At 45.2% G+C, this 24,621-nt stretch overlaps 1 protein-coding gene across 2 annotated transcripts in view; it reads right to left on the reverse strand.

Moving 5' to 3' along the window:
- LPCAT3 (lysophosphatidylcholine acyltransferase 3) overlaps nucleotides 1–23,407 on the reverse strand; it is a 38,539-nt gene extending 15,132 nt beyond the window's left edge. Inside the window, exon 1 of one of the 2 annotated variants that reach the window (XM_036865014.1) lies at nucleotides 23,164–23,406. In XM_036865014.1, the coding sequence (XP_036720909.1) occupies nucleotides 23,164–23,314 (151 nt within the window). In that variant the 5' untranslated portion in view covers nucleotides 23,315–23,406. Of the gene's footprint in view, nucleotides 1–23,163 lie in introns of both variants that reach the window. The other variant, XM_036865015.1, reaches the window with a different exon arrangement.
- Nucleotides 23,408–24,621: the final 1,214 nt, after the last annotated feature.

A 24,621-nucleotide genomic window follows, 5' to 3' on the forward strand; every position in this document is an offset into this window, starting at 1 on the left:
CACCAGAGGGCTCTTCCTGTAACCCCTGCTCAGAAAACATCAACGACTCCAACAGTTCCCAAGCCGAAGATTCAAGGTCTATCTTCTAAACTACATTTCCGGTTAAAGCCTCTATCTCCCTGCTCCAGCTGACTGATATGCTAGTTTTTGCTCAAATACATCTTATGTCTTTCATCTCTAGACCTTCGCTTGTGCCAATGCCTTTGGGTGGGACACATTCTCCAACCACTTCTCTACCCAATAGAGTCCTACCCATTCTCGGAAACCCAGTTCAAGTGTCTCCTCCTTTAAGGCTACCGCAGACCACGGTGAACTCGTGGCCCTGTGCGTTATGGACTCATGCCTTAAATGCATGGCACTTAGAGCAAAGACTCTTATTTGGCAAATCATTGTATACAACAAATTGCCATTCCTTACATTCTTGTTTTATATTAAAATTATCACATGTTCACAATCTCTTTTCCTCAAGTCCTCCTATACCTTTGGATCTCCCATAGCATACTATCCTGTATACTTCATTTTTTGATTGGTTGACCAACAGTAATTGACACTTAATAGCCATTTGATGTTGAGCATCAGTTTCTTCATCTGTAAAATGGGGACAGTACCTGCCTCAATGAGTTGTTGTAAGGACTAAAGGAGATAATGCATATAAAGTAGTTAGCACAGCCTAAAATATTGTAAGTGGTCACAAAAATTATACACATTCACATAAAGTTACAGGGAGTTTGTAAAGCAAGCTTTACAACTTTAACTGAGAAATTCTGGTGAAAGTGGGTATCAGGGCTTCTGAATCTAATCTTCATTCCATGTGACAAATGACTAAGGGATTTCCTTCCCATCTTCATTTCAAAAGAAGAGTCATAGCATATTTATTTTATAAGGATACTGATTATGGTTTGCCAAGAGCACTTTTTCTAAAATGCAACATACTATTAAATTAAGGCACCGTATGGCTAGAAGAACACGGACTCTGGAGTTGAGACAGATCTCAGTTTGAATCCCGGTTCTTCTGCTTACTAGCTGCTCCCTCAGGCTGGTTGATGAGTTCATTTTTTTTTGGCCCTCAGTTTCATCAGTAAAATGAATATCTAGGTTTGGGTTCATATAGTAAGCCTGGTACATATTAGATACTCAGTAACTGTGAGACTGCCTCAACCTCTGCTTTAACAGAGAAGTGCCTGGCGATCTCATCCAGCCACATGGCTTTATTTATTTATTTATTTATTTATTTATATATTTATTTTTGGCTGTGTTGGGTCTTCGTTTCTGTGCGAGGGCTTTCTCTAGTTGCGGCAAGCGGGGGCCACTCTTCATCGCGGTGCGCGGGCCTCTCACTATCGCGGCCTCTCTTGTTGCGGAGCACAAGCTCCAGACGCGCAGGCTCAGTAGTTGTGGCTCACGGGCCTAGTTGCTCCGCGGCATGTGGGATCCTCCCAGACCAGGGCTCGAACCCGTGTCCCCTGCATTAGCAGGCAGACTCCCAACCACTGCGCCACCAGGGAAGCCCAGCCACGTGGCTTTAAATACCATCTGTTCGCTGATGGCTCCCAAATTTGTTCTTCACACTCGTGTACAATGTGGACTGGGTGCATGCCTAACGGATATCTCAAATTTAACAGGTGTCAGACTGAACTGCTGACACATCTCCCTCACAAAGCCCGCTCCCCCTCGGCTTCCTCATTTCAGCAAGCGCCACCTCACCCTTCTGCTCACGCGAGGCTGAAGCCCTGCAACCTTCTCACCCTTCCTGGACCCCACCCTCCCCCTGCAACCAGTCAGTCGGCAAACTCTGTCTGTGCTACCTTCAAAGTGAACCCAGAATTTGACCACTTCTTCCCCTGGTCCAGGTCAATGCCATCTCTGGCCTGCACCATTTAAAAAATTTTTTATAGTATTTTCTGAAAATTTTATTTATTTATTTTTGGCTGCGTTGGGTCTTCGTTGATGCACGTGGGCTTTCTCTAGTTGCAGCGAGTGGGGGGCTACTCTTCGTTGCAGTGCACGGGCTTCTCCTTGCAGTGGCTTCTCTTGTTGCGGAGCACGGGCTCTAGGCGCTCGGGCTGCAGTAGTTGTGGCTCGTGGGCTCTAGAGCTCAGGCTCAGTACTTGTGGCCCACGGGCATAGTTGCTCCGCAGTATGTGGGATCTTCCTGGACCAGGGTTCGAACCCGTGTCCCCTGCATTGGCAGACGGATTCTTAACCACTGAGCCACCTGGGAAGTCCCTCTGACCTGTACTATTACAGTTGCCTCCTGACTAATCTCCCCCTAGGCCTTCAGTCTCACTCAGCAAAAGCCGAAGTCCAATCAGAACCTACCAGACTGATCTGTTCATCCCTCCCCCACCTTTCTCTGACTCATCTCTTACTCTCGGCTGCCCTTCCTGGAATGCCAGGCAGGTGCAGCCTTAGAGCCTTCACATTAACAGGTTCCTTGCCTGGGATGCTCTTTCACAGATAAGCTCAAGTCCCTCCAGCCCTTCAGATTTTTACTAAAATGTCACCTTATCAGTGAGGCCTTCCCTGACCATGTATCTAAAATTGCACACACTCACCCCACCCTCTATGCCACCAACACACACTTCCTGTTCTTCTTTCTTACTTCATTTTTCTATTTCCCCTCAACACTTATTACTCTTTCACATACTACGTATTCTACTTATGTATCGGTCTTTGAAAGCAAGGATTTTTGTCTCTTTTTTCCCCCTGCTGTACCACAAGTGCCTTGTACAAAAAAGGTCTTTTCCTGGTACAAAAAAGGTCTCAAAAATATTTGTTGAATGGAAGAAAGAATGAATGAACAAATACTGTATTCTAGGCAGTCAATAAAATATTTATAGAGCATCCATTATGTGGTCAGCAATGCATTAGGCAAAAGGAGAATATGGTAGAGTGTAAGAGATGCTTTTAGACTCTTAAGGAGCTTTTTAGAGAGAAAAGAAAATCAAGCAACGATGTTCTATAAATGCTAATTGCATGGAATAGCCAATGTTGTAGAGGTTAGAGGAGAGGTCAATAATGAACACAGCAGTTAGGATGAAAAGAGAAGAAATAAGGAATGGGCAGGAGAATTATGTACTAAAGACATGGAGGTAGGAAACAGCATGGAACAGTCACTTCACAAGACCAGGTTGACCACGAGAAGGGACAGGAAGGTTTGGAAAACCAGGCAGAGTCTGAAATTGATACAATAGGAAAAAAAATCACGAGGAATGACTGGAATGAGGGGTATGATGGAAAGGGATAAATTAAAGGTGGTTAAGCCCCTACAACGGTCTTCAAACTTTTTTGATGGAATAGCCCCTGAAAGAATTCTGAAAAATTATAGATGCCTTCTCACATTTGTAAGTTGCCATCTAACATTTATAAGTTTTTTTTTTTTGCTTTTAATTAATTTTTATTGGAGTAGAGTTGCTTTACAATGTTGTGTTAGTTTCTACTGTACAGCAAAGTGAATCAGCGATACATATACATATACCCCCTCTTATTTGGATTTCCTTCCCATTTAGGTCACCACAGAGCACTGAGTAGAGTTCCCTGTGCTATACAGTAAGTTCTCATTAGTTGTCTACTTTATACATGGTATCAACAGTGTATACGTGTCAATCCCAATCTCCCAATTCCTCCCACCCCCCAACCTTCCCCCTTGGTATCTGTACGTTCGTTCTCTGCATCTGTGTCTGTAAGTTTAAACAACAGCAAATGATGTGTTTTTAAAAATGTATATTGAAGATGTGCTTTAAGTACACATGGAAAATGTCTGCCGTGTAATCTAAATGGCAAACCAATCAGCTTGATCACTTTCTGTCAAAAGGGGCCTAACCTCATTTTTTAATTCAAATAAACAAGTTAATACTTCTCCCTCATGACAACCACCTTGTTTCTGAATTCTACTTCTAAGATGGAACGATAAGGCAGAGGGTTGTCATGAGTTTGTCGCCTGGATAAAATAAGGGGCTGCTCCTCTTTGTTTCACTTTCGTGGCTCCTGTGAAATGTTTCCCTGGGGCACCCCTTACCCCCGGGCCTTTCTCCTTTTTTTTTTGCCACGCCGTGCGGCATGCAGAACTTCCCTGACCAGGGATCGAACCCGCATCCCCTGCAGTGGAAGCACAGAGTCTAAACCACTGGACCACTGGGGAAGTCTCCTCTCTAAAGGCTGGTGAAGAGTGACCGTAAGAGAACTTTCAGAGCAGACACAGTCTCAAGCACGTCAATTTTAGAAAAGGATACATATGGAAGCTGAAAATCTGAAAATGGATTCCCTCATCTGTGCCCACGTATCCCCTGGAAAGTCTTCATGTACCCCTAGGGTACATGGACCCCAATGGGAAGACCACTGGCCTCAAGGTTCCATGTCAGAAGGTGATGCCACTGACAGAGACACACAGATCGGAGGAGACAGCTGGCTCTGCTGGCAACAACTGAAGCCAGGTAAACTCTCACAGGGAGAGGCCGCAAAGGGAGGGCTGAGTCCTGGAAAATGCCTGCACTTAAGGGAGTGCAAGCAAAAGAAACGGAGATAAAACAGAGAACAAGAGGTAAATGAGGACGGTACCCATGTGAGAAAGGAAGATGACTTCTGCGGTAGGAAAGGAGTTTAAAAACATCGAATGTGCCGAAGTCTAAGGAGGGTGAGGAAGACGTTCACAATGAGGTCATTAGTCACCGTGAAACAGAGCAGCACGAGGGGCACGGGGGCCGGGACCTGGGGGCCAGCTAAGAAGCGGGGGCTGGACCAAGAGGAAATGCAGGCTGGACGTGGACGCCAGGCAGCAGGCAGTAAAAGACTCTGGCCAGAGGGTGTGGCCACTGAGTGAAGGGAAGCATTTGTAAGACAGAGAAGTTCTATCCATGTGTTTTTTTTTGCTTTTTGTTTTTGGCGGGGGAGGGATGTCTCTGGATTCTTTCTGTTTGTGTATTCTTGGGAGATGGCATGCTGTTTTTTATTTTTTATTTTTTTTAAAAAAATTTTATTTATTTATTTTTGACTGTGCTGGATCTTCGTTGCTGCACGGGCTTTCTCTAGTTGCGGTGAGCAGGGGCTACTCTTCGTTGCGGTGCGTGGGCTTCTCATTGCTGTGGCTTCTCTTGCTGTGGAGCACGGGCTCTAGGCACGCGGGCTTCAGTAGTTGTGGCACGTGGGCTCAGTAGTTGTGGCTCGTGGGCTCTAGAGTGCAGGCTCAGTAGTTGTGGCTCATGGGCTTAGCTGCTCTGCGGCATGTGGGATCTTCCCAGACCAGGGCTTGAACCCATGTGCCCTGCATTGGCAGGCAGATTCTTAACCACTGCGCCACCAGGGAGGTCCTTATTTTTTTTAAAATAAATTTATTTATTTATTTTTGGCTGTGTTGGGTCTTCGTTGCTGCACGCTGGCTTTCTCTAGTTGCGGTGAGCAGGGGCTACTCTTCGTTGTGGTGCGCAGGCTTCTCATTGCAGTGGCTTCAGTACTTGTGGCGCACGGGCTCAGTAGTTGTGGCTCGCGGGCTCTAGAGCACAGGCTCAGTAGTTGTGGCGCACAGGCTTAGTTGCTCCGCAGCATGTGGGATCTTCCTGGACTAGGGCTCGAACCCGTGTCCCCTGCATTGGCAGGCGGATTCTTAACCACTGCGCCACCAGGGACGTCCTCATATGTATTTTATGAAAGAAGAAAAGCCGTATAGTGGGTGAGGACAGTATGTGTGGGAGAGCAACAAGTGTTTACCGCAGAAGGAGGGAAAAAGCCCTGGCTCTTCCCGAGACTGGAGGGCGAGGCAAGGAGACTGGCAGAGAAACCTGGGAGGCAGGTGAGCAAGCTCAGGAAAAGAACCTTCCTCTCCTCAGTGAAATGGGTGATGAGGGCTGTCTCTCGGGAAGAATGGCGGTGTAGGAGGAGCTGGGTGAGACGGGGGGCTGGAGGGACCCCAGCCCACCCCCAGGGAATCAGTCAACCCAACTGATTCTCTTTGGAAAGGTTACTGAAAACAGGAGTGCGCAATTCCTTAGCTGTGGAACACGCCTCTTTCTTCGGAAGCTGGGACTGAGTAGGAGCACGGCAGACAGCTCCCCAGTTCTGATTCAGAACATCGCCGCCAATGTCCGTGTTTCATTGTCTAAACGTGAGCAACTGATAGGAGCTGGGAGACAGGTGTGGCATGCCCACTTTACTAGAAGTTCTGCAGGAAAAATTCTCAAGTAATTTAACTGGTAAACCAAATCCATTATACAAAATGGAATGCCAAGTTGTCCTGTATTTTAAAGATACAACACGAGGCTTCAATGACACTTCTGTCTTTCAACAGCTGCTTTAGGCTGAGTCCCTGAGCCCCGGAGAGGATACCTTTGTTTAGTTTTCCACCGTGGCCTTCAGGGAGCTGTCCGCGGGAAAACTGAAGAAGCTCTGCTTGAAATCCAAGCTTTTTCCTTCTCTCCAGACTCAGAGGAAGATGTCCCTCCCTTCTCTTTAAACACCCTCCCCTCCTTCCCTTTGGTCCCAATCCTCTGAATTCTATCTACCCCAACCACTCTTAGGTGGGAACTTCATCTGTGATCTTTCTTGCCAGCTTCCTCAGTCTTTTCTTCCCAATAACAAGTATTATCATCAATACCGGCAACTAACCTTTATCAAGCACTTACCGTGTGTCATACATTGAGTTTTACACGAAATTTAGGCACATGACCCCAGTTAGTCCTCACAGCAACTATATGAGGTAAGTAACCATTTATGGTCTGCGTTTTACGAATACAGTGACATCAAACACATCAAAGCAGTTATCTAACCTGTACTGACTGCTTGTGACTGATGAAGCTGGATCCACCCATGACTCAGTCGCTCCGCACATTCCCTCCGCCCCCTTCCAAAGGCACAGCCCCGCCCCTCCAGCCCCGCCCCTCCAGCCCCGCCCCTCGGCCCTGTGCTGCTCCTTCCAGCTACTGTCCTTTTGCAGTCAACCTCCGAGAGTTGTGGTCTAGCTCATCGCCCCTGTTTCCTGCCTACCTATTTCTTCCTTGGCCTTCAGGAACGTGGTAGCATACCCCCAGCCCAGGGCAACTTGCCCGCACCTCCTGTGAGAAGATCTGGTTCAGAGTGTCAATGGGCTCCTTAGAATAAAGTGACTAAAAGTCATCTCAAACTCAAAATTCATGCTTATGGTCAGAGATAAAGGGATGGGGGACAGAGGATCTCAAAAAAAGGCTCTGTCCACCCATCACTGCTCTTAGGGATTGTTTACTGACAAGATTATGCTGACTCTGGCATTTGTAGTTAAAGGAGATGGTTGGAAAAACCTGTTTCAGCCTTGCATCATCTGGATGTTGAAATTTTTCTAGACTATGTAATGTTCCCATAGATAATGGGTATTTTGCTTTGGGCAACTGGAAGGCCACTTTCAGGATCAAATTTCAGTTCAGTTTTCCCAAGAATCACAGACTAGAATATAAAAGAGGACTGCTTTTGAATATGGCTTATTTGTAGATTATTTTTATCAAATATTTTCACATGATAATTTTATCATTCTTATTTCTACTGTGAAGACCTGCCACTCAAATTTCCTTTCTTTTCTTTCACCAAAGTGGAAATTCCTTGTGCTGAAGAACTATACAGAGAAAAGGAAGACAAGTAGAAATAGGAAGTAGAGTGAAGCCCTGCGTGAAGGGTGAAGACACTGTCTCTTTTCGGTGATAGGTAACTGATTAGGCACTTAATGCTTCGAGCTTAGTTACTGATCACTCTGCCAGCTGGAAGAACACTGGGAGGTTATGGACATTGAGGTGGGGATGAAGCTCGCCTTTGGAATTTGTTCACAATGGCCCTGTTTCTGTTCTGCAGATTAAGCCTTGTTGATAGAACGGCCAAGGTGCCAACACACCTTCCCCACTCTGACAGTCTCTATGGCTCGGGCTGAATCATATGCTGAATGGTTATTCATAAGCTCCAGATTCTTCGAACCCACGAAACCTTAGGAATCACTGACTCCAAACCCTTCATTAGATAAGAAATTAAGGCCCAAAGGGGATAACTGGCATGCCTCAGGTTAACAGAGCAGAGCTCCAATTAGAACCCACATCACTTGATTTCCATGCTGAAACTTTGCCGCATGCCTTGACACCTGGCAGTGGCCTGCAAGTGCATCTCTAACAACCAGCTGTGTGCTTTTAAAGCTACAGCTGTATTATCCTCTGATTCTCTGTTCACAGACGCATACAGGCCCATGTTTACGTCTGCTTATCTTCCTATCTAAAACCATTCAAAAACTTCATTTCAGTGCTAAATTTAGGTGCTCTTCCCTACTTTCTTTCTTCATCAATTCTTGGGGACTCCCTGTCCCTACCCTCATACTGTGCAGTTCATTTCTTTTTTTTTTTCCTTCAATTTTATTTTTGGCCATGCCACGTGGCTTGCAGAATCTTAGTTCCCCGACCAGGGATCGAACCCAGGCCCACAGTGGTGCAGGCGCCGGGTCCTAACCCCTGGACCACCAGGGAATTCCCTGTGCAGTTCATTTCTGAAAGTGACCTCCAGCTGAGTATCTCAAATGTTTTGACAACTGTAGTAGAGGATTCAGGGAAACTGGGACAAATGATCAAAATGTCCTGGGAAAAAATGAAGAACAGAGGGGACATCTTAAGGGTAAACTAGTAAACGGCTGTTACTTGTGAGAAAGAAAGGAAAAGTGTTCTTATGAATATTAAGAAATATTAGTTTTTTTAGTCACTTAACCCAAATAAACAACCTAAACCTGAACTGCCCCAAAGTCCCACCAAAAGTCAGTCTTCAATTGCTCCACTCAAACCACATGCTTCTGGTAATTAACAAGCAAGGACTTCTTAAGCTTAGTGTCAATGACACACATGCCGGCGGGCTGGTGGAACCTGCTGCCAAAGCTGGAAAGTTATAATACTACAACAGACCAGCCCTGAAGCCGCCAATCCCCTCTGTGTGACCCTATGGGGAGCAGACACTCAGGCGCTCACTGGCTTCTGAGCCCAGGAAAAGTCAGCCACCCGGCAGTGGCTAGCCCTCAGGAGTGTCTCAAGCCTGATCAGATGGCAAAAGGGATGCTCGGAACACCGTCTTCATCTGTGAACATCTGGATTACAGTCTTTTCTGTACTACTACAGATTGTTCAAATGGTCACGTAGTTATTTTGTTACGACAAAAATTTATAGACCGAAAGAATGTTAAGGCTGTTGACTAGCAGTTCTTCCTTTTAGTGGAACGGGGACAACAGATGTTGACCGACTTTGATGCACTTTAAGACACCGAAATGCCTTTTCTAGCAAAGATAAATGGCACTCCTGTTGCTTATATTCAGTGCATTTTATCACATTTTAATTCTTTGCAAGTTAGCAAACCACATGGTGGCAACTTCTAGCCAGACTATCTGATTCTAGCTAGAATATCCCCGGACTCAGGAATCAGAGTAATCTGGTTTAGAAATTCAGCTCTGCCGCTTGGGCGAATCACTTAGATTCTTTGTACCTTAATTTCTTCATCTCTGAAATAGGGATGTAAAGAAAAGAATGTTGCCCCCCATTCCAGTTCTACAGGGACCAAGCCATCAGGCAGTGCAGTAACCCACCGATAATGCACCCAGAGGGGAATTCAGGATGGAGAAAAACTGGAAGGATTCTGGGCTTTGGATACGGGCCCTAGATAGTTAAGATGTATATCTAAGGAATAGCTTCAATCAGCCCAGATTCTTGCATCGTCCCATATACAGAAAAGCACTAAAATCATTAACTTGAGATGTCTGTTCTTTGTGATTAGCAGTCATCTTGTGATGCTCGACTACATGTTTTTTTCCCAGCAAAAAAATTCCTATACATCCTGGCTCCTCCCTTGCCTCTTCGGGGCAGTTCCTCAGAGCCATCTGAGAGACTGTCTCCCGGGCTATAGTCCTCAGTAAGGTCCCTGAATAAAACTTAACTTGCAACTTTTAGGTTGTGTGTTTTTCTTTCAGCCGACAGGGAAAATATTAGACATCTTGCAGGCTGCTGTGCAGATTAAAAGAGAAAATATCTGTAAAAGCATTATAGATGTACTTCCTTGAGGCCACTTAAAAAATATTTACGTATTGACAAATATTAAAAAAAATTTTTTTTTATCACAGTGTTGTTCTTTCTTTTTTTATATAAATTTATTTTATTTTATTTATTTACTTTTGGCTGTGTTGGGTCTTCCTTGCTGCACGTGGGCTTTCTCTAGTTGCGGCGAGCGGGGCTACTCTTCGTTGCAGTGCGTGGGCTTCTCGTTGCAGTGGCTTCTCTTGTTGCGGAGCACGGACTCTAGGCGCGCGGGCTTCAGTAGTTGTGGCACGCAGGCTCAGTAGTTGTGGCGCACGGGCCCAGATGCTCTGCAGCATGTGGGATCTTCCCGGACCAGGGCTCAAACCCGTGTCCCCTGCATTGGCAGGCGGATTCTTAACCACTGCGCCACCAGGAAAGACCCCTGGACAAATATTTTATATAAGCATATCTATAGCTAATTTCTTAAAATTTGAGTATTCATTTAACCAGTTTTAAGATATAAAATCTCAGGCTCAAGCCTCTAACCTAGAGGTGGGAAATTCTGGCCTTTGCCCACCTCAATCTGATTTAAAGTAAGCCTATAGCAAATTTCAAATATAAAGGTCTCAGTTGCACCCAGTACTTCCAGAAGAAGCCGATTTGCCAGGAAGTTTAATCAGGCTTCAGGCTGAGGCCCTTCATCTGCATGGGCCCCTTTAAGACCGGGGGTGGGGGGTTGGGGGGGTGGAGGCAGGAGCTAGCGATGTGTTCCCAAGGTCATACGTTTTTATAAAAACATGCAAGATATTTTTGTATTCTTTTTCTTAAAGAAGTTCACCAAGATTATAGAAGCTTCAGGTCCCACAAACCCTGGATTATTTATTAAAAAAAAAAAAGTCAACCACCACAACAAAACTAGGCATACACCAGAAAATTCTGCCACTCCCAAAATTCTGTGGACACAGGGCTTCATCCAAGGTCCTCCAAATAACAGGCATATTCCCCAAAGAAGTTCTGGTGGGCGTTTGAGGTGGGGGGCTGGGGGCAGGAGGGATGGTGGCAGCAGGATCCTGGCTCTCAGGAGCTGCTCAGGCCTGGGAGGGGTGAGGCTGAGAAGGCTTGGGCAGGACTGTGGCTGGTAGCAGGCAGGGTGGGCCAGCTGGGATGCAAGGGCTGGGAAGCAAATTGTGGAGAGAAGGGGCGGTAAGGCTGTGAGTCTGGACTCTGGGGTGCATCGTCGCCCCTAGCTCAGTATGTGGAGTAAGGCAGCACCGCGTAGCATGGAACTCCTCTTCCGGGGTTGTTCACTTTTTAACATACAGTGGCTGAAACGGGTACCTCAAGGAGAGTAACTAACTTCCGGGACGGGAATTCGGGCAGACGGGAAGAGAAGGGAGTGGGGCCCTGGGGGTGGGAAGGGAGTAGAAAGACCCTGTGATTATCCGCTAAGGCTAAGTATTTCAGACCCAGGGCACCTATTTAAGTCCAGGAGTGGGAAGGGGTGCACAAGTCAACTAGCAGAGATGCTTCTCACCTGGGAGCACAGGTACGGGGTGGGGGGGGGGGCGGAGGGCTGGCCAGGCCTGCAGAGCCCCCAGCCTCATCTTCTCTGCTCTCTGACCTGTCTGCCCCTCCTCTCGCTTCTTATCTTGAAAAAACAATACTTTTTCTCAGCAAGTATTCCAGCAAGTGAAACAATAAACTCTTTCTGAACCAGCTAAGATTCTAAGATTCTAACAGGAGAAAAGATAACAGCATCACACCCTCTAATTGTCCTTATGAATCTGAATGGTTGTAATTATTTGTTGGGTTCTCTTTCTCTACCTTTGTGATCATACATAGTCATTCTTTATTCTTCAAGTGTGCAATTCGGTGAATTTTAGTATATTCACAGTTCTGTGCAACCATCCCCACTACCTAATGCCCGAATACTTCCATTACCCTAACAAGAAACCCCACACCTCTCAGCAGTCACCCCCAATTCAACCCTCCTCTCATCCCCTGGCAACCACCAATCTATCAGTACTTAACCACCGATCAATACTTTCTGTCTGTATGGATCTGCTTATTCTGGGCATCTCACGTAAGTGGAATCGGACACTATGTGGCCATTTGTGTATGGCTTCTTCCACTTAGCACCATGTTTTCAAAGTTCATCCATGCTGTAGGAGGTATCAGTACCTCATTCCTTTTTATGGCTGAATATCCCATTTTACGAGTATAACATTTTGTTTATCCATTCATCAGTTGGGTCATTTCCACTTTTTGGCTATTATAATAATGCTATGAACATGTGTGTACAAGTTTTTGTGTGAACATATGCTTTTAATTCTTTTGAGTACATAACTAGGAGTGGAACTTCTGGGTCATACTGTAACCGTTTAACTTCGAGAAACTGCCAAACTGCTTTCCACAGTGCCTGAGCTGTTTGACATTCCCACCAGCAATGCATGAGGATTCCAGTTTCTCCACATCTTTACCAACACTTGTTTATTCTTTTTTTTTTTTGATTATAGCCATCCTGGTGGGTGTGAAGTGGTATGTCATTATGACCTTGATCTGCATTTCCCTAATGACTAATGATGTTGAGCATCTTTCCATGTGCTCATCGGCCATTTGTATGTCTTCTTTAGACAAATGTCTATTCGTATACTTTGCCCATTTTTTAATTGTGTTATTTGTCTTTCTATTGTTGAGTTATAAGCATTCTTTATATATTCTGGATACTGGACCCTTATCAGATATATGACTTACAAATATTTTCTCATTCTCCTTTTTTAAAATTTTTTCTGTTTCTCATTCTTTTCACTTTCTTTATAGTATCCTTTGATGCACAAAAGTTTTGTTTGTTTGTTTGTTTTGGCCACACCACAAGGCATGTGGGATCTTAGTTCTCCAACCAGGGATCGAACCCATGCCCCTGCATTGGGAGCACAGAGTCTTAACCAGTGGACCGCCAGGGAAGTCCCAATGCACAAAATTTTTAATTTTGATGAAGTTCACTTTATCCCTGACCATCTATACTGGAAATAATCTTCTTTCTAAATCAGCACCTCAACATTACTTGAAGGTTTGGGAAGAATTTTCAAAAATATTGAAAAATTATATATTTTAGAATGTAATAAAAACACACATACCTTAAAAATATAAAACAAGAGGTTAAGACTTGAAGAAATTTGGAGCTTCTGGTGAGATGATGACCAGGTCCCCCTAATTACTCTGTTAGGCTCAGTATAAATAATACAAATGCATGCTATATAGGAGTTCATATGTTTTGCTTTTGTTCCCTACTCTTTCAGAAGAACTAAAGAAGTATTAAAGAGTGGAATCAAATTATCCTTTAGCTAAAGAATGAGGATTTCTAGCAGCCCTTATGGGTCAAATATTTTAAACCAGGGCCCTGTATGCTGTCCTCAAACTGTAATCAGTCTGTTCTACTTTTGTCTGAGTTATAAGCTATAGGAGCCTTAAAGGGCACCGTTCCAGTTGGCCTCTGCTTGCTGGCTTGCAAACAGAAGTTTTATATTTATGGACAGTAATCCAGAGTGGTGTCCATCTGAGTTTAGAATTGCTATCACAGCAGAAACTGGAAACCTCAAGAGCTATAAGCCATTTGGCACGTCTACATGGAAGCCACTGCTCATTAGAGCACATACAAATATACAGTGACCAGAACATAGCCTCCTGGGCTCTCATATCCTCCTCAGATTTGCATACAACATATGCACACGAGTCCTCTATTTCTTGTTTATAGTGAATTCTTAATTGCCTGCAAAATTACTATCTCACCACTTACAATTTCATGTAGCAGGTATGACTATGTATACTTTTTTTTTTAAACATCTTTATTGGAGTATAATTGCTTTACAATGTTGTGTTAGTTTCTGCTGTATAACAAAGTGAATCAGCTATATGCATGCGTATATCCCCATATACCCTCCCTATCCCACCCCTCTAGGTGGTCACAAAGCACCAAGCTGATCTCCCTGTGCTATGCAGCTGCTTCCCACTAGCTATCTATTTTATATTTGGTAGTGTATATATGTCAGTGTTACTCTCTCACTTCGTCCCAGCTTACCCTTCCCCCTCCCCATGTCCTCAAGTCCATTCTCTACATCTGTGTCTTTATTTACGTCTGACTATGTATACTTTTCTTATCAAAATGCCATAGCAACATGAGAGCTACTTGATACTGAAAAGTATCTTTAATTGACAAAGCTTTTTATTTTTAATTTAAACTTAGCCTATGGTTAGCGTCAGGCATTTAAACCATCTACTTGACTTCATATGAATCAAGAACAAAACCTGAGTCTGATCATTTCTGGCCTGACCTTCTACCCGCTTTCTGGCCAACTGTCCCTATAATTCGAACGCAATGACATTTCCATCAGAAGCCTCTATTACTAACAATTATAGTACACATGGTTCTCAGACAGAATCCTTCATTCAGGGTGTCCAGCGTTTCATGAATCTCACTTATCTTCAAAGCCACTGCTTGAATAGGGAGGAACTTAGATTTAAAAAGCAGTCCATTTTAAACCAAAAGGAAATTCTTATCCAGAAATTACTTATCCTTATTTTTAGTGTCTTACTCGCCCCCCGCTTCCCCTTCTTGTTGTGAAAATAGAGGTAAATAAAGATGCATACAACATCTTTTGGGCTACACAAATCTTAGGTTTACGGTCTCTAGGAAGCTATGATTGCTTCATCAAGAGAACTCCAAGTGGGCCCTAAATCTCCTTACCCTTGACTTCAGCAACTGCTGGGAAAATGTCAACACACACCCCGAACTTAAAAACTCTCTGCTTGAGGACAGTTCACTTAGAACATCTTTCCCTGGCAGCTGCAACGAGGGCACCTAATTTTTGTTAAAGCTCCAAGTCACAACAGACGGTGTGGGTAATGATGATAGTTCTGATAATAAAGATGATAATGATATAATAATGTCATTATTATAATGACATTAATCATATGATTCAAGAATGATAATAATATTTGGAGAATAACAAGAGATGCTAGCAAACGGGGAAAACTAAGCCATAAAGAACCTGAGAGCATTTTGTTTATTCCAAAGATCACAGGATACAATGACATTTCAAAAAGTTTAAGGTACTATCAGGACATCAAGTATTACAAAACAGATACTTGAAGCCACACACTAAACCCGTGATCCTCAAACATCAGGGGAACCGGTATAACCTGGAGGGCTTGTTAAACCGCAGATCACTGGGCCCCGTCCTTGGTTTCTCATTTAGTCGGTTGGGGGTGGACCTGAGAATCTGCGTGTCTAACGAGTTTCTAGGAAAGCTGATGCTGCTGGTCTCCTCGAAAAGGAAGGAGACGAAGATCTACTGAGGGAAGGGAGAGAACGGTTACTTAAAACTACCCTGGGTCAGGCTTGCTCAGGAGTTTATACAGTTCATCTCATGTAGTCCTCAGAGCTTCCCAAGGAGCAGTGCTTCTCACGCTTTGCCAGAGCAGCATGAGGGTGAACGCACACGTGCGAAGGACCTGCTTAGGCAGTTCTCTAGAAATAAAAAAGCTCTTTGATGACTGTATTATCTTTTAAAAATGCAGGTAAATTTTGTATTCTATCTCAAAATATTGCTGCTTGTTATGAATTAAACATAACTAAAAAATTATTTATCAGATACACTGCTTAACTCTTAACCTCAATTTCTTTAGTAAAATTGGCCTTTGGGAACATGAGGAAAAGGATGGCTGAAGTTTAGTAATTGGTCGATGGTGAAAGAGCTAGTACATATTTAATCGTTTTTTTTTTTTTTTTGGCCGGGCCGTGCAGCATGAGGGATCCTAGTTCCCCGACCAGGGATCCAACCCGTGACCCCTGCAGTACAGGCACGGAGTCTTAAGCACTGGACCGCCAGGGAAGTCCCAGTACATATTTAATCTTAATTAGTTTTAGAGACGTGCACCTAGGCCCGCAGGTCTCTGAAGATGATGCACATGCTGCCAGCTTACTCAGCCACCTGCACCTCCCACACACCTGAACACTCCATCAGGCTCTTCTCTGCTCCTCCTTTATGGAGTCTCTGTTGTTCTAGCCAAACTGGATTCCTTGCTGTGCCTCAGAATTTTCTCACTTTTCCTGCTCTCCACATACATGCTCGTTATTCTTTGCCACTGGAAAGCTCCCCTTTTTATTTCCACCTGACTAGAATATTCCACACCTTTTAAGGTCCAGCTGAAATGCCATTTCCTTTTTGAAGACCAAATCCCATTTTTAAAAGGCTGCTGGACGGAACTCCTTCAGTGAGTTCCCATGGCTGCCCAGACAGATTTAATGTCAGTGGGCATGTAATTGCTTTTGTTAAATTACCCTGTGTGTATAACCTCATGGGCCCTCATTTACACATGCCTCTGCAAAGAAATGGTTCTGTTTGACATTAAAGTTATACTGGCATTCAAACATGAAGTTTTGTGCAATGTAAGATATTGGAGTGTAGATAAAAAGTAGTTGGAAAGAGAAAAGAGATATGGGGACATATGTATATGTATAACTGATTCACTTTGTTATAAAGCAGAAACTAACACACCATTGTAAAGCAATTATACTCCAATAAAGATGTTAAAAAAAAAAAGAGAATGAGTAAAATTCTAATTAATTGCTTGAAAGTCATGAATGTGTCAAACTGGTTTGTTGGAGCATTTATTTTCAAAAAAAAAAAAAAAAAAAAGTAGTTGAAAAATATATTTAAAAGAAATCCCCAACAGGAAGCTTTAGGTTATGATGAAATTTGTGGCTATGAATTAGAATAAAGTCTAAAATGTAGAATGTACCTAGCCTTTTAGGATCAGAAGAGGCTTTGAAAGTCATTTAGGACGACTCCCTTATTTCACAATCATAGAATTTTTGGAACCTGCTTTGTATTATGGCCCGAAGTCCCATTTGTTTAGTTAATGCAGTTCAATTTCCATCTTGCTTAGCTTTGGTTTTCTTCATATTGCTACCCGAAGAAAGCTTTTTGCCCTGAATGATGATTTAGTTCTGAAGGGCCAGACCTGACTTTGGTCCAAAGGGAGCTTAACTGCAGGACCTCCTTTGATTTTAAAGGTTGCTAACCGTAGTGGTGCTAATTCGGAACCTCCGAGGAATGAGTCCTTACCCCCAAGTGCCATTTTTGATGAGTCTACCAGCCAAGCCACGGCTGTGGCCAAGCTTGGGGAGGAAGCTCGCGCTGGGCGGGGTGGCCATCTGCTTCATCTGGCCGGCGCCAGCTATGGCCTCAGACAGGTATCTCACATGCTGATTACATCTTCGTTCAATCACGTAGAATGAGAAGAGTGAAGGATACCGAGGGTCTTTGTCTTTCCCACCCCTGCATGCTCCTCCCAATCCCAAGGTGGTGAAGAGCAGGGATTTTAGAGGTGGGTAGAAACAGGTGTGACCTTAGGAAAGTTATTCAACCTTTGGAGGTCCCAGTTCCCTATCTACACAAAGGAGATGGTAAGAGTACTGTAAATATCTTAGGGGTAATTGGCAAGCTTGGGTGGGGTATTGTTGAGCACATATTATCATCTTTATAAATGTCAGCCACCGTCATTATCAGCAAAGGGCAGCAACGTCAACTCAACACACTCTAGATTCTCTTCTGTGTAAGCTTCAGTCGCTCCCTGACTCAATTATGATATCACTGTTGACTCCTAAAACTATATCTTTTTAAAATTAATTAATTAATTAATTAATTAATTATGGCTGCATTGGGTCTTCGTTGCTGCACAGGCTTTCTCTAGTTGTGGCGAGCGGGGGCTACTCTTCGTTGCGGTGCGTGGGCTTCTCATTGGGGTGGCTTCTCTTGTTGCGGAGCACGGGCTCTAGGCGTGTGGGCTTCAGTAGTTGTGGCACGTGGGCTGCAGCAGTTGTGGCTCGCAGGCTCAGTAGTTGTGGCTCGAGGGCTCTAGAGCGCAGGCTCAGTAGTTGTGGCACACGGGCTTAGCTGCTCCACGGCATGTGGGATCTTCCCGGACCAGGGCTCGAACCCGTGTCCCCTGCATTGGTAGGCGGATTCTTAACCACTGCGTCACAGGGAAGTCCCTAAAACTATATCTTTAGTCCAACTTTTTTCCTGAACTGAAGACTAGGCTTCACAAGACAACCTGGAGGTGCCCTTGGAACCTAAAGCAAGTCCAAAACTAGATCATTCCCTGGCACTGAGCACCATCTCCTCTTGACCTCTCATTTGTGAAAGACACTGTCACTTTTCCAGCTACGCTGGCAGAAGGACTGAGTTTGTTTTTTTTTTCCAACTACTTCTTTATCCTCCATGTAATCAGTTGCCAAGTCATTCATTCACACATTCGCTTATTCAACAAGTATTTATTGGGCCTTTTCCATAAGCTAGGTACTGTATTAAACTCTGGGTACACAGTGACGAACAAAACTTACATGATATCTGCCCTCATCTGCAAATATATAATTACACATTGGCATATATACTTAGAAAGAAATTTCAGTCAGTAGGAGAAAGTACAGCAGGGGACTTAATTTAAAATGAGAGACAGGAAAGAACTCTTGGAGGAAGTGAAAATTTGAACTGAGGCCTGAAAGACGAAAATGCTCTGTCAGGTGGGTAATGAGTGCAGCACGTTGCCGGCAGTGGGGTCAGCAAGTACAAAGGCTCAAGGTTGGAAAGGACCTGATGCGTTTTCTGAGGAACTGGGGGAAGGCCACGTGGCTACAAGGCTGTGAACTTGCTTGAGTGAAGGCTGGAGCAGGAGATTCCCAGGGCTGTACAGGAGCCCCTGCAGGGGTCTGAGTAGGAGAGGCGCAGGGTCGGACCACCCTGGCTGCTCTCAGAAAAGGGACTGGGTGGGCAGGAAGAAATCAGAGACCCATCGGGGGCCGCTCAGGCGGTTCCGGTGACAGACGGTCAGTGGCCATGGTGATGGAGGAAAGTGGTGTATCTGACGCACAATTTGGAGGTGGTGTTGATAGGACTTGGTGATGGGGGTGAGGGGAGAGAGAGAGAAAGGGAGGCGGCAAGGCCGGTTCTTAGGCTTCTGGCTTGAGCAGCTGTGTAGATGAAAGTGGCCACGGGATCCACCTTCCAAAAGAGCCTCTACTGCTGTATCAGCTCCCAGTACAGTGCCAGCCACATCGCTCCCCTTTCAAGTATCTGGCGTGGCTCCCTATCACCTGCTTAAGCGCACACTCCTTGCCTTGGCTTTCAAGGCTCCACGACCCATGTTTCCAGTCTTATTTCCCACCACTTCTCTACTTAGGTTCTGCTTCGGTCCAACTGGACCACTTCCTGTTCCTTGAATGTGTAACCACACGTCCCTGCCTCGGTGCCCCTGGCTCATCCTATTCCTCCGTCTCACCATCTCCGTCTGCTGAAACCTTATTCAACGACTTTCAAAGTTCATTAAAGGTCCAGTGTTTAAATCTCACAAAGCTCTGTAACTCTGTGATGGCACTTAGACTTCCGCCTGTTATTGTGGTACTTATGACAGTACTTATCTTGTGCCCATTCCCTGCCCCCAACCGACAGAATGTCATACCTTCGGGTGCCCGGCCCTATTACTCATTCTGCACCACCGCCCTTGCCCTCGCAAGGGTCCAGTACAGGGCTTCACCCACAGTAGGTACATTTTACTGAATTCGTTTGGGACAATTCATGTTATTAATTATGCTAAGGAACGAGGAGACCCAAGTTTTTGAGGCCGAGATGTTTTCCAGTAGCACCTGCCAGCACCAGAGCTCACAGCAGAGTTTATCTTCCACCAAAACTCCTGGCAAGTCATATGCAACACAGACATGCCTCCCACAACAGTCCCCTGCCTGTTCAAAATACTCCAGTGCAGCAGTGCTCGTAAGCTTACCCTTTCCTCGAAGTACGGAATATTAAAAATTACAGCCTCTACCTCAGGATTTTTCAAACTGCTTGTTGTAACCCATTAATGGGTCATGAAATCAATTTAGCAGGTCATCAACAATACTAAAAAATAAAACAGAAAATAGCCAAACACACTGCCTATACTCAGGATGGGTAATGTTTCCTAAAATTTTTGCTTCCAATGCAAGTAGTCACCTATGTGTATAATGGGTCATGATGTAAAATGTATTTCTTATCATGGGTCTCAGTTAAAAAGGTTTAAAGGCTAATGCTGGCTGGCCCACCTCAAGATCAGCACACAGAACTCAAATAGGGAGAGTAAGATGTTAAGGAAAAAGTAATGAGACTATCTAATTAAAATAGTAATGAGGGGGTAATCATATGATTCAGTAATGATAATAATATTTGGAGAATAACAAGAGATGTTAGCAAACGGGGAAAACTAAGCCATAAAGAATCTGAGAGCATTTTGTTTATTCCAAAGATCATAGGATACAATGATGTTTCAAAAAGTTTAGGTATCGGGACTTCCCTGGTGGCACAGTGGTTAAGAATCCGCCTGCCAATGCAAGGGACATGGGTTCGAGCCCTGGTCTGGGAAGATCCCGCATGCTGCGGAGCAACTAAGCCCGTGCGCCACAACTACTCAGCCTGCGCTCCAGAGCCCGCGAGCCACAACTGAAACCGTGTGCTGCAACTACTGAAGCCTGAGCGCCTAGAGCCCGTGCTCCGCAGCAAGAGAAGCCACTGCAAGAAGCCTGAGCACCGCAACAAAGAGTAGCCCCCGCTCGCCGCAACTAGAGAAAGCCTGGGCGCAGCAATGAAGACCCAACGCAGCCAAAAATAAATAAATAAATAAAAATTAAAAAAATAAAGTTCCCTTAAAAAAAGAAGAGTCGAGTACAATTTAAAAAAAAAAGTAATGAGACTATCCCTTTAAAATGTGAATGTCTGATATCAATATATAATACCTAACTCTTCCCTCACAGTACCTGCATTTAGGTGCTTTTAACCCAAATTAATCTCGTTAGTAGAAAGGGAAGAAAGTGAGTCAGAAATCATTTCGGACTACAGGCCTTCTTGGTACCTCAAGCAAGGATTTCCTCCAGTATCCCAGCTCCCCGAGAGAGCTGGTTCAGGAACTCCATTGCTGAAAGGCTACTGGTTTCTAGGTTACAATACACAGAAGTGATAACATCTTTGTAAGAGAAACTTATTTACAACCAGAATGCACCCTTTCTTCCACACACTTGTCAACAAGCTTATCAATTTATGTTTCTATGTATGTATTTAACATAAACCTAGAAAATACAGTCCTATACATCCACGTGCAAGACCTATGCCTGATCTGAGGTAACATGAACCCCAAGTTGATCTAAACGTGAGATATACTGTGAGGTACTGAAGGCAATAGCGCATGTGGGATAGGAAGGGGGGATGTGGGAAATGGTACAATGGACAAGGGGGCTCAGGAGTGTGGTAGATGTATTATGCCAAGTGTTTATTACTTCGATGCTTGGTGGTAATGAGAGGATGAGGTTAGAGGGGTGGGATACGGAGAAAACAATTTTCTAGACAGCTGTATGCACCATGATAGTATACAGTAGTCCACCAGGAGTGCACAGGCTGTATTTGGTTATGTCAGCACTAAAAGGACAGATTCCAAGTCCTAATTCCAGCCCCAGCTCCATTTAACAGGTTGCCCCTTATAATTTGTTGCTTCTTGTGTTACATTCTCAATTTATAGTTGAGACATCAACGGTGAGCTTCCTAAGGAATGAAATGTAAACACTCTTAATTGCCAATTAGAATCCCAACAAATAACTGGGCCAGAGACAAGGATGAAGAAGTAGGAAGTTCAAAGTTGGTGTGGTGCACAGAACCTTAGATTGAGGTACTGATAAATTTGGGTTAGATCTGGGTGACGTGACATGAAGCAAGTCACACAACCAAACGTTCCTTCCGCCTATAAAATTTTACAGTTCTACAAGGGAGGGAAAAGGTGACCTTCATCTGGAAGAAAGGAAGATTATCTTGGTTTGGTGTGTAATAGGCAAGTGACAATGACATTACCCAAGGTTGTTTAAATATGAATTAATGCCTCTCCCATTATCTAGATCGGGTTAGGTGATATATGTCAGTGTCTTTACTGACTACTGGATAACTTCCAAATTTCTTTCCCGGCATTTAAGGCTTTCTACATCTGCCCAACTTATCTCAAATTTCTTGTGGTTCAGACCCGCTCTTGCCCCCCAGTCTTGTGTGCTTAGTTCTTCCCCACCCCTGCTCTCCTAGCTAATGTCCCATAACCTTCCTAAAACCTTCCAGCTACTCAAATATTTATGTATCAGCTCTTCACCTTTGAATTCCTACAAGACTTTACAGCAGTCCTATTAGATAGGCATTATCGTCCTCATTTCATAAATAAGAGAATTGAGGCTCAGAGAGGTTAAGTGGTTTGCCCAGGGACCCACAGTTTGTAAGCAGCAGCAGGGCTGGGTCTGGCTTGTTTGCCTTCCAAGTCCACACACTTTTTTTTTTCTCTCATTGTGCCATGCTGCTTCCGTGTATTAAAAAACCACGGAGGAAGGATGCAGTAAAAAAGCCTATAAACCAGTTATAATACAGTTTGTTGTGACATAAATGCAGATACAAAACATCCTTTGAACCACGTGTGCAATAAACGCTTGGGGTAGCATGGGTAGTTTTTAAGAGGTTGCCACTCTTGTTTCCCAAGCCCAGTATTAAAACGATATTCCAGGGTAAATGACAGGTGTATGGCTAAGGAAAAGAAAAAGCAATATGGTATAAGAAGAAAACATTAGAAGCGGGACAAAAAGATGAAGGTGTAATACAAGCTGGGAATGCACAAGAGACACTCAGAATATGCAAGCATGGAGTATGGGGCTGAGGGGGCCCATAGGACTAAAATATCTAAGTTAGGGGGCCTATACCTGCCAATAAGAAGCGCACGCGTGTGACGGTTGATATTAATAACAGCAGTACACATGGAAAGAGAGTAGAACTCCAGAGAGAGACAAATAAGGACGGGTCGCCGGGACACAGGGTAGAGCATGGCAGGATGAGAGGGTGGTGGCGCCTAATGAGGGGCCAGAAGGGTAAAGCAGGGGCCGAACGGAAAGGTGAAGAGGTTCAGAGGGCACAGCGCCCACGACTCGGGACTAGACTCGTCTTCCTCTCCACAGCTGGTTGGTGTGTTCTAGGATTCACATCTGCACCCCACAAAGCCCTCCCAGCGGCTCCGGGAAGAGGGGGCGGTCACTTCCCCGTTCCTTGGGGACTCCACGAGGGGTCCTTACCTAGGAAGATGGAGATGATGAGCCGCAGCGCCTGTTCTGACGCGCCCAGGGACGTCGCCAACTTGTTAAGGCTCAGGTTCTGGAAACCCCACCGCAGCACCGTCGCCAGCTCCGCCACCGCTCCCACGTCCCCCTCGGCTGCGGACGCCATCTTAGCTCCGGGCGCCCCCCGGGGACCCCTCAGCTCCGCGCGCCCCGAATGTGGGCACAACGCTGGAGCTTCACCCCCAATTCCGGCCCGGAGCCCGCCCACGGCGTGCGCATTGGCTGCAGGACCGCCCAGCGGCTCCGGGATCAGCCGGTCATTGGTCGGCCCGGGCAGGGGGCGGGGCCTCACGCCGCAAGGTAGGCAGGGGGCGGGGCCGAACGTTTGTAAGGCAAAGGTGACTCGGGCCTAGAATGAACGCGGGGCAGGCCGGGGGCGGGGCTTGGAATCGGGAACTAGACCCGTGATTGGAAAAGTCAGAAGCTGGCGGCGCGGCGAAGGTACAACTCAGTTCTAACAGCTCGGGGGAGGAGTCGGGGCGGGCCAGAGTCCGGCCGGCTCGAGCGCTGCCTCCCCATTGGCTGAGACGGAGCAGGCGAGAGTCAGGGCGGGGGGGCCGTCACCCGACCGCGAGGTTACTCTCGGTCGCCGGCGCGCCGGGGTTACTGGGGCATGTAACGGGAGGGCGGGAATTCCTGCCGCGGCCTCGCGAGCGCCCCCTAACGGCGCCTCGGCCGTTTTTGAACCGTTAGACATGCCGCCTTCCCTCCCCGAGGGTGGGGAGAGCCCGGCGCCCCCAGCGCTCTTTGCCTGCTCCTTTGATTTCATGTAACTTCCTGTATTAAAACTTTACCTTCCCCCAAGAGACGATGAAGTTAAGATATGCTGATTTAATCCTTATGATTTTCATTAAAAATCAAACTAGTTTGTCACTATTCAGGTAATACAGGTTCAAGATCAAAGTGCAAAGAGGATAGAGACTGAAGACAAAATAAAAGTCCTTTCTTCCTACCTTGCTTCCCATTCTTACTTCCACTGTTCAGATTAGACTAACGAAAATGTGCCAGGGCCTGTGCTGGGCTCTGAGCCCAAAGCTGTGGAGTGGGGATGGCGCACGGTCATATAAAGAGTGTAATTGCAAGAGAAAGGAACAAGTTTCCGTGACAATACTTAACAAAGGAACACTAAGAGTTTCCAGTAACCACTGGAATTCGTGGAGCATTCTTGTACAATTACAGCTAATACTTATATAGCACTTCGCGCTTTATGCAGCTCTGATATCCATATTATTTCACTTAATTGATTATGAAACAGGATATTTATTATTACGATGTCCTCTTACAGACACAGAGGCTTGGAGAAATTAAGGAACTCGCTAAGTTCCTTCCCTGGTAAGTGGCAGAGACAGAATTGAAACCTTAAATTTCACCTCCCTCCTCTTTTTGGGGGGACAAAATTTAAAAAAAAAATCA

This window comes from Balaenoptera musculus, chromosome 10 (assembly GCF_009873245.2).
Source record: "Balaenoptera musculus isolate JJ_BM4_2016_0621 chromosome 10, mBalMus1.pri.v3, whole genome shotgun sequence".
NCBI lineage: Eukaryota > Metazoa > Chordata > Mammalia > Artiodactyla > Balaenopteridae > Balaenoptera > Balaenoptera musculus.